The 12,325-nt window shown below is 42.6% G+C and overlaps 1 protein-coding gene across 20 annotated transcripts in view; it reads right to left on the bottom strand.

Annotated features, from left to right (window-relative positions):
- nrxn3a (neurexin 3a) overlaps positions 1–12,325 on the bottom strand; it is a 504,060-nt gene that overhangs the window by 80,777 nt on the left and 410,958 nt on the right. For all 20 annotated transcript variants that reach the window (XR_006657440.1, XR_006657442.1, XR_005995385.2 and 17 more), the window contains one exon: positions 12,071–12,242. Coding sequence is in view for 16 of the 20 variants with exons in the window: in XM_041848285.2 (XP_041704219.2) it covers positions 12,071–12,242 (172 nt within the window). In the remaining 4 variants the exon portion in view is untranslated. The remainder of the gene's footprint in view (positions 1–12,070; positions 12,243–12,325) is intronic.

Raw genomic sequence — 12,325 nt, 5'->3', positions numbered from 1 at the left:
TTTCCCTCACTGTATACCTCACGGACAAGAAAACTCAGAGGCAATGAACCACTGTTTGGAATGCTTTAGTACTACCTGAACAGAACGAGTGGTTCTGAATAGAATACAGAAAAACCCTAAAGGGAGGGAACGAAGGAACATTGTTAAGGTTTCCTATTAAAGTTAGTCATTGGGATATGAGTTTTGCCCAACTATGTAGTCTGATCAGGACAACTGACACTGTCTACATGACAGTCTTTTGCAGTAATATAGTCCTGAAAAGCCTTACTTACAGTATCTCTGCACCCTAAAACTTATAAACAGACTTTTCTTCTCTATACTCTATTCTCAGAAATTGCTGTCATAGCTTTGACATGATAAAGTGTCATAATTAAGTGCTCAAAATCCTTCCTTGGAAGCTGTCCCTCTGCACCCTCCTTTCCCACCGACTACCACGCCGGCATCTTAGCATGCAGACCATGGCTGAGCTGAAAAAGTGTTTCTCTAAGCTAGTTCCTGTGGGATTACAACATATCATATCTGCATGGCTGGCTCCCATAAGTGAGATGGAACTCTGTAGGGGGAACGTAAACCAGGTAGAGTTTGGCATACTTCAACGTAGCGGTCTTGGCCCCTTACTTTTTAATATTTTTACTAATGACCTACAACTAGCCTTGAGTAAAGCCTGTGTGTCTTTGTATGCTGATGACTCCACATTATACACGTCAGCCACCACAGCAAGTGAAATCACTGCAACACTTAACAAAGAGATGCAGTTGGTTTTAGAATAGGTGGCTAGTAATAAGCTAGTCCTAAATATATCAAATCTAAAAACATTGTATTTGTGACAAATCATTCACTAAACCCTAAACCTCATCTAAATCTTGAAATGAATAATGAGGCAATTGAGGAGACTAAACTGCTTGGTGTAACCCTAGATTGTAAACTGACACGGTCAAAACATATTGATTCAACGGTAGCTAAAATGGGGAGAGGTCTGTCTGTGATAAAGCGCTGCTCTGCTTTCTTGACATCACAATCAACAACACAAGTCCTACAGGCCCTAGTTTTATCAAACCTGGACTACTGCCCAGTTATATGGTAAAATGACAAAAAGAAGGACATAGGCAAATTACAGTTAGCCTAGAGCAGAGAAGCACATCTGGCCCTTAAATCAATAACATGCATGTCAATCTCTCCTGGCTCAAAGTAGAGGAGAGATTGACTACTTGTCTTTGTGAGAGGTATTGACATTTTTGAAAGCATCAAACTGTCTGTTCAAACAGCTAACACACTTCTCAGACACTCATACATACCCCATAAGACATACCAGCAGGGGTCTCTTCACAGTCCCCAAGTCTAGAATAGAGTCTGGGAAACGCACAGTACTACATGGAAATCTCTTCCCCATCAAGTAACTCAAGTGAGCAATAAAATCAGATTTAAAAAACATAAAACAACACAACGCGGACTGTGAAGAGACACACACACACATACGCACACACACTCTAACACACGCACTGTACACACACCCACATATTGTAAATATTGCAATGTTGTATTACTGTAATATTGTACATTTTATACTGTCAATCTGTAGGAATGGAGCGATGTACATATGCATAATGCACAATGTTTAGTTTGATGTATTGTTTTATTATAATATATTGTTTCATTCCTGTTTGGACCCCAGGAAGAGTAGCTGCTGCATTGTCAGCAGCTAACGGGGATCCTAATAAATACAAAGAAAATACTAAACCACCTCTTCATATGCTATAAGGAGGGGGAACCTATTCACAAACATGCATACACACAGGAATGAATGTTCTGTTGAGCGGAAAGGGAGCAAATGAAGTTTAAAGTACTACATATTTTGGTGAGAATAGATAAAGGAAAATTCGCGGGATAACTCTGTATTAAATGGCTGTGAAATAATATGGGAATTAGAGGCAAGAAGTAGATTTTTCAAACGTAGAGGTCGCAGAATCACAAAATAAAGGGCTTTTCTGATCATGTGCTGAATGTGCCTAGCAACTGTAGCATTGTATAACGTTGTGCTTCTGGGTCATTGTATGAAGAGTGCCTTTTGGGTAGTCATTTTACAGTTTACATTTACAATTTTAGTCATTTAGCAGATGGGAGCAACTAGGGTTGAGTGCCTTGCTCAAGGGTACATTTAAAGATTTTTCGCCTAGTCGGCTCGGGGCCTTTCCTGCCTTTCCTGCCCCAAGGCAACAAGAATGGGCTTTTCAGAAGGATCATTAAAAATGGCGATGGGGTTTTGAAGCAGAATCAACAGTATACTAGACACAGTGAAAACACTACGGACACAACAACAAAACAGTGGTCTATCTAAGCCCCATAATTAACTACAATTAAATCAGTAATGTGACACCAAAAGTATATCAAAAACCAACTGAACAACAGCCAAACAGGCTAAATCATAAGCTAACACCAAAGTCAATCTAGCATCTTTCTAGAACGTCCAAAGACTATCTGTGTTCACAACGACGACAACCTTTACCATGTCATAACATGCATTCTCAAAATTGAATGTGCAAGTGTATATGCGTGAGATGAGCCTGTCTGTGTCTTTTCCATCATGAGCAGTCAGCAGTTCCAGAGAAATTGTTCACCACACGCCGTCCCGCAGCTCCCCGACGCCAGCAAAATGATCCAGTGATTTGACTGCCACACGCGGGGACCCGGGCCAGCGTAACCCGGGTAACAGGACAGAACAGCCCAATGGCTGAGGTAATTGACAACCATTTTCCCCGCTGTCGCTGGCTATTACTGACACTGAGGCCTGGAGGGGAGGCTGAGGCAGACATAGGGACATCACCATGCATCACACAGCCTGGATGGCACTGGCCTCACAAAGGCTGTCTGATGTCCTTACAGAAATATACTACACAGAATATACAGTGAGCTCCAAAAGTATTGGGACAGTGACACATTCTTTGTTGTTGTGGCTCTGTACTCCAGCACTTTGGATAATACAATGACTATGAGGTTAAAGTAGAGACTGACAGCTTTAATTTGAGGGTATTTTCATCCCTATCGGTTGAACCGTTTAGAAGTTACAGCACTTTTTGTACATAGTCCCCCCATTTTGGGGACCAAAAGTATTGGGACAAATTCACTTATATGGGTATTAAAGCAGTAAAAGGTGTAGTATTTGGTCCCATATTCATAGCACGCAATGACTACATCAAGCTTGTGACTCTACACGTTTGTTGGATGCATTTTCTGTTTGTTTTGGTTGTGTTTCAGATTATTTTGTGCCCAATACAAATGAATGGTAAATAATGTATTGTGTCATTTTGGAGTCAAATGTATTATTATCTATAATCATGGTAGCATCCACATTAAGTGTTTAGAAATATATTCTATTCTTATTTACAATACAAGTGACTCCAAAATGACACAATGCATTACTTACCATTCATTTCTATTGGGCACAAAATAATCTGAAACACAATAAAAACAAACAGAAAATGCGTCCATTTGTAAAGTCAAAAGCTTGATGGAGTAATTGCGTGCTATGAATATGGGCCCAAATACAGAAATCGCTCCGCCATTTTCTGGTTGCTAAAATTCTAATAGTTTGCCTAATTTCAGTTTATGTGACAAATCAAGAAAGTACAGTGCATCCCCCCGAATAAAAAAAAATAAAAAATAAAAATAAAAATAAAAATAAAAATAAAATAAAAATAAGAAAGTACAGTGTAGAGAATCATTGTACCATCTAAATCACTGTGAAATATCTTTTTCATAACCAAAAAAAATGTATTTTCAGTATTTGAAGCTGGTGTACAAAACTTAAAGTAAAAGACACAGAAACTAAACTTAAGACCTGGAAGTATAGAAATAGCGCACTTAGAACAGATCTACCGCTTCTTAGACTTGCTTTCAATGAGAATGACAGATCTATAACTTACATTTCTATGTGAATTAGGTCAGGTCGCCCAAAAAGTTACATATTGCAGCTTTAACTTTTTATTACTTTAATACGCGTATAAGTGAATTTGTCCCAATGCTTTTGGTCCCCCAAAATGGGGGGACTATGTACAAAAAGTGCTGTAATTTCTAAACGGTACACTTGATATGGATGAAAATACCCTCAAATTAAAGCTGACAGTCTGCACTATCATTTCAAATCCAAAGTGTTGGAGTACAGAGCCAAAATAACAAAAAAAATCCCTGTCCCAATACTTTTGGAGCTCATGGGTATATACTGTACATTTATGCTACTACTGAAATATACTGTTGGCAAAATACACGGTCTTGGTGTTGAAATGTAAACTTTCCATGGATTTCCTGCAATCAGACAGTATTCCTAATCACCTTTAACGTCTTTGAGTGTTGTCTACGGCTGTCTAATGTCATCACTGGTCTTATGACCGTGTCTCTGTGTGTCTTTCAGAGCTTCCTTCCAGTCTTGTTGACCTTGCCTTTGTTCTGTCCTTCACCCTTCTCTCCAGCTCTCTTTTTCTCTCTTCCTCAATCATTTTACCCAGATACCAAGTTACTCATTTGTGCATTCACCTGTCTCCTCCTCCATTGTCCATCTCCCCATTTTCTCTCTTGTCTCTTAAATACAGTCTTCACTTTTCATAGCTTCCTTTTTCTCTGCCATCGCAGGGGACAAAACTACCTGATCACACACCTGTTATTTTCTCTTGCAACAGCTTGACTTATTTATATATGCACTCACACATTTCTCTTTCCTGGAGTCAGCTGATTGGGTCTCTGTGAGTTACCCTAACCTCATCTTGCTGAGATATTCAAATCACATGACACCTTGGTTTATTACAGGTAAGGTGTCCATAGCAATGTGGTGCTCATTCTCATGCCAGTTGCCGTGGTTCTGAACTTCAGTAAGAGATGTGTGCAAATACTATATAATAAAATAATAAAATTAGTCAAACCTTTTTCACGGTGTTACACACACACAACTGTAATTTTGCTACTTCATTACTTGACCTTACTTTTAAATATGTGAGCATCATAGAACAGGTTTATGCTTTCCTACCAATCAATTACTTTGGAGATTGTGCACAAAGTTACTGGAAGCAGGGAGAGGAGAGAGAGAGAGAGAGAGAGAGAGAGAGAGAGAGAGAGAGAGAGAGAGAGAGAGAGAGAGAGAGAGAGAGAGAGAGAGAGAGAGAGAGAGAGAGAGAGAGAGAGAGAGAGAGAGAGAGAGAGAGAGAGAGAGAGAGAGAGAGAGAGAGAGAGAGAGAGAGAGAGAGAGAGAGAGAGAGAGAGAGAGAGAGAGAGAGAGAGAGAGAGAGAGAGAGAGAGAGAGAGAGAGAGAGAAAGAGAGCGAGGGAGAGAGAGAGAGAGAGCGAGAGAGAGAGAGAGAGAGAGAGAGAGAGAGAGAGAGAGAGAGAGAGAGAGAGAGAGAGAGAGAGAGAGAGAGAGAGAGAGAGAAATTACTTTTTAAAAGGGACTATGAGAGTAAGGGTGAGTGAACAGGCACAGTACATGCAGTTTGGTCTCAATCAGAATCTTGGCAGTGTTCCTGGAAAAGCGCTCGTCATCTGAGAATGGCTCCCGGCCCAAACAGTAATGAAGGTTGTGAGCTCTAGTGTCCCCCCGTTTATAGGTATGCAGGTGTATCCAGGTGACCCTTTACCTTCCATCTGAGACCACTGACATGGTGGAGAGAGACGAGTCTTTCAAACCTAGCCATAGAGAAATCGAATGGATGTAGGATTACGTCAGGTTGAACCTAATCCCATTCTATGAGCCAACATCCACATTGTTAAAGGGATACTTCGGGACTTTGGCAATGAGGGCCTTTATCTACTCATTGCACTAACACTAGTTAGCATTGGCTCACAAAACTACCTCTAGCTTCCTTCATACTGGACACAGAGACATAAACATGGTATCCACGGGTTCTTCTGACTCTGGGGGAATAGATAAAGGGCATCACTGCCAAAATCCTGAAGTATCCCTTTAACTATAAGATAAAATGTAGAACATTAAGTAATTAAGTGAGGATATTAACAAAAATCTCAAGACCCCGGGATCCTTTAAGACATTGTAAACCACTAGCATTCATGGAGGGTACACTTAAATCCTGTACCAATCTACTAGAAGCAGCTTGCTAACCAATGAAACATTGCTGTGTAAAAGTTATCACCACACATTATTCTATCGGAGCTTTGGAGCATAACTTAATTCCCTATACTTTCTAAAGCCTGAAGCCTCTTGTGAAGGAAGTAGTAATATGTGCCCTTCCCTCCCCTGGTAAGAGACTGATAGGTCAGCTGTAATAGCAATCACAGATTTGGCAAAGAGCTGCCAAGGAGCCATTAAGGATTAGTACCTCCAAGCATTAAGAAAATAAAAAGCACAGATGTTTGGTGCCATTACCGCAGAACACCTTGGTCCATTTCCCCGTCTTTAGATTTAATAAGCTTTATAGTCCCCAAGGCGGCACATGAAAAAGTCTCACTTTACAGTTTGCCACTGTAGATGGCTGTAAATGGCTGTTTATGTTAGCATGGCATAAAATGTCTATACTAAAAACACCAGGACAAACAAAGACGAGGCATCCTTTGGGACAAAAAGTGACAATAAGCACTAAATTGTACGGATGAGGTTTGAGGCTCGAGGCTGAGGGTGTCCTAAAATGGTTCCCGTATCTAGGTGAGGTGAGGGTTGTCACCCAGATAGAGATCTCACAGGACACATTTTAAGATATAGCATAATTATAGTTTTAAATATTTAATCCTTTTCCTAACATTTATGATAACCTTAAACATGTGACACCCATAAAACCAACTAGTTTCTTACACAACTGTCAACTCGTCCCATATCCTAGACCCTTTTAAACTGCAAATTAACCCAGAGAACCCAGGTCCTCGGCATTAGCACAGCTAACTCTTTACATTTTTGTCATTTAGCAGACACTTTTATCCAGAGAGTGATGTACAAAGTCTCCACTACCCTAAGTCATGTAGCAGTGTCAGCCCATCCAGTGTCATTCCATCCATATTTCATGGCTGTCTATTACTTGACGAAGCAGAAGACATGGGGAGACTGAAAAATGAGCATTGACGACATGGAAGTCAGGCCATTCATTTTATGGGCCTGCTGTGGCTCATTGTCAGAGCATAAAAGGCCTTGATTCAAGTGCAGACTCTCCCATTAAGCTTTTTCAAGTGTAATTTCAAGTCCCCCAGGGCAGTGGCCAAACTAGCAATTAGACTGTAAATTACATTGATATTACAGGAGGGGAGGGAGATCAATGATGGTTGAATTACAGGCGTTACTAATCTGGAAATTAACTGCAAATTCAGGGGAGAGAGGGCTGGATAAAATGCCTAAATGGGCTCATTTTAAACCAAACAGGAACTGACTAGGCTATAGAGTCATCAAGAAGTCCCTATTTAGAAATGAAAGGGCTCTTGTCAAGTGTTGATCAGTGTATGTGATTGTGTGTGTGTGTGTGTGTGTCAGAGAGAGAGAGCAGTAGATACACATAAGGAAAGAAAGAAAGAAAGAAAGAAAGAAAGAAAGAAAGAAAGAAAGAAAGAAAGAAAGAAAGAAAGAAAGAAAGAAAGAAAGAAAGAAAGAAAGAAAGAAAGAAAGAAAGAAAGAAAGAAAGAAAGAAAGAAAGAAAGAAAGAAAGAAAGAAGGTAAAGGACAAACGAAGAGAGAATGCAAGGGAAGTGATTTCTCTCCTGGCTCCTATTCCCATCAGAGTCCATGTCTGTGTTGAAGTAATGAGGCCGAGTGGCGCAGCGTGGAACAGTCTGAAGCATTAATGTGAGTGATACTGGCAGGCCTAGGAGATGCTGAGGCAATGCTGCTCTGCTCAGTGTGTGTGGCAGGTTAGAGGGAAGATTCAGCTCTTATGGGAGATGTACTGTACTGTTACTGTACTCAACACAGGAAGACAACGAGACATCACATGCCAACGGGGGATGTTTTCAAGGGGAATGCTCATGGTATAATGTACTGTACAGCATTTTACAGTGTTGGCAGTGAGAGCTGTATCTCCAGGAGTATAATTTTTGTCTTTATCTGTTGTTGTCTAGTACTGTCATTTTGCTAGATAGGGCCATCTACTTTAAGTGCTGCCTGTCTTCCCAGCAGCCTACTTGGTGTGAACTGCTGACTACTATTCATTTACAGATGATTGTTGACACATCAACCAGGATTAAGGGGCAGGGCAATTTGTGACAGTAGTTGTTTTGGTAATCAGTGGCTGTATTGGAGGGGGAGTGGTTTCTCCTTTGCTAGGCAATCAGCAATTAGTACCGGGAGGTGTGCTCTTCACCTTTGCAAGGCAATTAGCAATAAGTATCAGTACTTCAGTCTCCCCTGTTTTCTCAGCGGCAGCTGTAAGCGGAGGTCACATCGCAAAACTAAGATCGTCGGCGAAACAAAGAAGGTTCTGCCGAGTTGTTCTGCGAAGTTGTTCGAGGAAGGAAGGAGAGGAAGGCTCCAGACCATTCTCTCACTTTAGTATCTTACCTAGTTATTTTCAGATTATCTCATTTAGCCCTTTTGTATCTTTGGCAACTTTGTGTTTTCTATACTGGTTCGCTCCTCTCCCTGTAAGCTTTACAGATGCTCCACACCCCTTGCCTGCAACCCTTCTAATTTAGTGTACCCTGCGCGCACAACTCTTGTGGAATTTCTGTTCTCTGGCAGCATTTGGAACTGCCTATCTGCGGTCAAGAACGGCGAGTTCAACTCAGCCTATGCTGCCCTTCAGTCTCTTGACTTTTTGGCTCTGATGGAGTCATGGATCACCTCAGACAACACTGCTACTCCAGCTGCTCTCTCTTCATCTGACTACGTTTTTTCTCATACTCCGAGAGCATCTGGCCGTCACGGAGGTGGCACACGGCTACTCATTTCTCATAAGTGGAGATTTTCTATTTCTCCCTCTCTCACCTGTCCATCTCCTCATTTTAATTCCATGCTGTCACTGTCACTTGTCCACTCAAGCTTAACATTGTTTTGATCTATCGCCCATCAGGAGTCCTTAGAGAGTTCTTCAATGAGCTTGACACCTTAATAAGCACATTTCTTGACGATGGCTCACCGCTCTTCAAACTTGGCGACTTCAACTGCCCGACGTCTGCCTTCGATTAATTCCCCTCCTTGCCTCTTTTGACCGCACCCTTTCCCAGTCCCCTCCCACTCACAAGACAGGCAATACGCGTGACCTCATCTTTACTAGAGGCTGTTCGCCTATTAATCTCACTGCAACCTCCCTCCAGGTCTATTTTCTTTCCTTTTCTGTGTCCCTTTTCTCCAACCCTAGCCACTCAGCACCTACCCAGATGGTCATGCGCCATCACAATCTTCGCTCTCTATCTCCCACTACTCTCTCCACTTCTATCCCATCATCTCTCCCTTCTGCTAAATCCTTCTCCCTCCTGTCTCCTGATTCTACCTCATCGACCCTTCTCTCCTCCCTTTCCACATCCTATGACTCTCACTGTCCTCTTTCCTCCCGGCCAGCACGTCCCTCCCCTCCTTTTCCGTGGCTGAGTGACTCATTGTGAGATTACAGAACAGGGATTCTCTTCCCCTGTATCCTGCTAAAGCCACTTTCTTTATATCACACTAAATGTCAAGCTTCTGCCTCTAACCCAAGGAAACTCTTTTCCACCTTCTCCTCCTTAAATCTCCACCCCCTTTCGCTCCCTCCTCCCTCGCTGCGGACAACTTTGTCAACCACTTTGAAAAGGAGGTTGACGACATCCGCTCCTCATTCACTCAGCCTATTGAGTCCACTGGTCCAACTCACACAAAACTACCCTACGCCTTGACCTCTTTCTCCACTCTCTCTCCAGATGGATTTCTGCGACTAGTGAGGGAGGTCTGGCCGCCCGACAACCTGCCCGCTCGACCCCTTCCCCTACTCCCTTCTCCAGACCATCTCTGGAGACCTTCTCCCATTCCTCACTTCCCTCATCAACTCATCCTTGACAATGGATGCGTCCCTTCTGACTTCAAAATAGCCCGAGTCGCTCCCCTCCTCAAGAAACCAACACTCAACTCCTCTCCTCAAAAACTACAGACCGATATCCCTTCATTATTTTCTTTCCAAAACACGCTGTCTCTGACCAACTCTCTCGCTATCTCTCTCAGAACTATCTTCTTGACGCTTATTGTGTGAGGTAGGGTCATACTCTATGTATGTTGTAGAGAATGAACCTGCAGGAGCGAATCACTGCTTTGATGATTGCAGAGAATATATGTTTGTATAGAGAGAAGAGGAGAGGGCTTCACTCAACCGAGACTGCTCTTTTCTGTGTCACAGAGGCTCTCCGCACTGCCAAAGCTGACTCTCTCTCCTCCTAGATCTATCTGCTGCCTTTGACACCGTGAACCATCAGATCCTCCACTCCACCCTCTCAGAGCTGGGCATGTCAGGCTCTGCACACTCTTGGATTGCATCCTACCTGGCAGGCCGCTCCTACCAGGTGACGTGGAGAGGATCTGTGTCTGCACCACATACTCTCACTACTGGTGTCCCCCAGGGCTCGGTTCTAGGCCCTTTCCTCTTCTCTCTCTACAAACATATATTCTCTGCAATCATCAAAGCAGTGATTCGCTCCTGCAGGTTCATTCTCTACAACATACGTAGAATACGACCCTACCTCACTCAGGAAGCGGCGCAGGTCCTAATCCAGGCGCTTGTCATTTCCCATCTGGACTACTGCAACTCACTGTTGGCTGGGCTCCTCGCTTGTGCCATCAAACCCCTGCAACATATCCAGAATGCTGCAGCCCGCCTGGTGTTCAAAGAGTATCTTACATAATCCCACAGCACACCCCCCTTGCACCACCTCCTCAACCTGAAAAAATATATAATTTTGTGAGCTTGACTTTTTTTCTCCCTTACTAGCTCAGACCTTGCTGGCACTTTATTGAGGAAAAATGTACATACTATGACTGTGATATGTGGTTGTCCCACCTAGCTATCTTAAGATTGATGCACTAACTGTAAGTCGCTCTGGATAAGAGTGTCTGCTAAATGACTCAAGTGTAATGTAAAGTGTAAGATACATTTCTACCAGTAGTTGCAGCTTCAGTGAGAGCTACATTACTACCAGTAGTTGCGGGTTCGTTAGCCTGAGTCTTGCTAAACATTCTTGCATCAGTCCAGTATTGTCATAGTCATACTGATACCTGTCAAACCATTTAATATCAGAGCTCAACCTTAGTAAATAAGTACTCTGACAGGGATAAGGCCGGCTCTTCCAACCGCTAAATAAACCAACTGTTGAGGCATCACGACCAGTCCTGAGAAGTGATCGCTCCATTTGTATTCAGACCAATTGCAAACCCAGAGAGCCTGAAGTCCACTTCCATGTCCATCTTCATTCATTCACTAAACAGCCAGAGTGTTTGGCTGGGTTAAAACAGCAACCCACTCCAGAGAACTGCTTATGGTCTAACACTTCCTTAGATAAAAGTGAATAAGTCTTTTCACATTATGGCCGAACATGGGACCAACTGGAAACATCAAAGATGTCTGATAACTCTTGGCGGATAATGGAAGTTGACTAGTCAATACCTATATATTATTAAGAACCAAGAGTTCTGACATGTTGCATTCATCAAGGTTTTCCTCGAAGAGATGCTGGAGATCTTTACATTTCCAATTTGTCTCTAGTTTCCTTTCCTTAGCACTGCAAACACAAAGCTGCCAAAAGGGCTTTATAGTGTGGTAACTGTAAACATATGCTAGTAGTATAATGACAACAAAGCACTTAAAAGCTTCAAGTAGATGAGGGAGGAAGAGTAGAGGAGAGAACAGAAGGAGTAGTAGTCGTGTGGGCACTGAATGCCAGGGTGGTGTGGTGTGGTCTCTGGGAAGGAGTTTAGAGGCAGATGGTGTCCAGTGAGGTTAGGGTATGCAAGGGTACATTTACAACTTGTTGCGTGCATGAGTTAAACAATACATGTAAAGATAAAAGGTAGGTGAAACACAACTTGCGTGCAAAGGTAACAGGCAAATAACACAGGCCTACACCATGCACGCAAAAGTAACAGGTAGGTCACAGCACAGGTTAAACCATGCAGGTGTAGTGAGAGAGGCCTTCCATACCTCCTGGGAAGTGTTCGTTGATGGACCAGTTGTCCACCTGGAGCGTGGCGTTGCCCCCGTTCCTGGTGAAGCGCACCACATGGTACTTCCCGTCATTCACAGGGGTGCTGCTCTCTCTCACACTGATGTCCATCGTGCCGATGTTAAACGTCACACCGATCTTCCCTTGTTCCTAGAAGAAGTCGCAAACAAAGGAATTCATTTTGTGATTTCTTTTTTTTTTTACTATCTTTGCATTTTTTCAGATAAATTACT

The sequence above is a fragment of the Coregonus clupeaformis genome, chromosome 25, assembly GCF_020615455.1.
Source record: "Coregonus clupeaformis isolate EN_2021a chromosome 25, ASM2061545v1, whole genome shotgun sequence".
NCBI lineage: Eukaryota > Metazoa > Chordata > Actinopteri > Salmoniformes > Salmonidae > Coregonus > Coregonus clupeaformis.
This window is presented reverse-complemented; position numbering and strand designations above follow the sequence as displayed.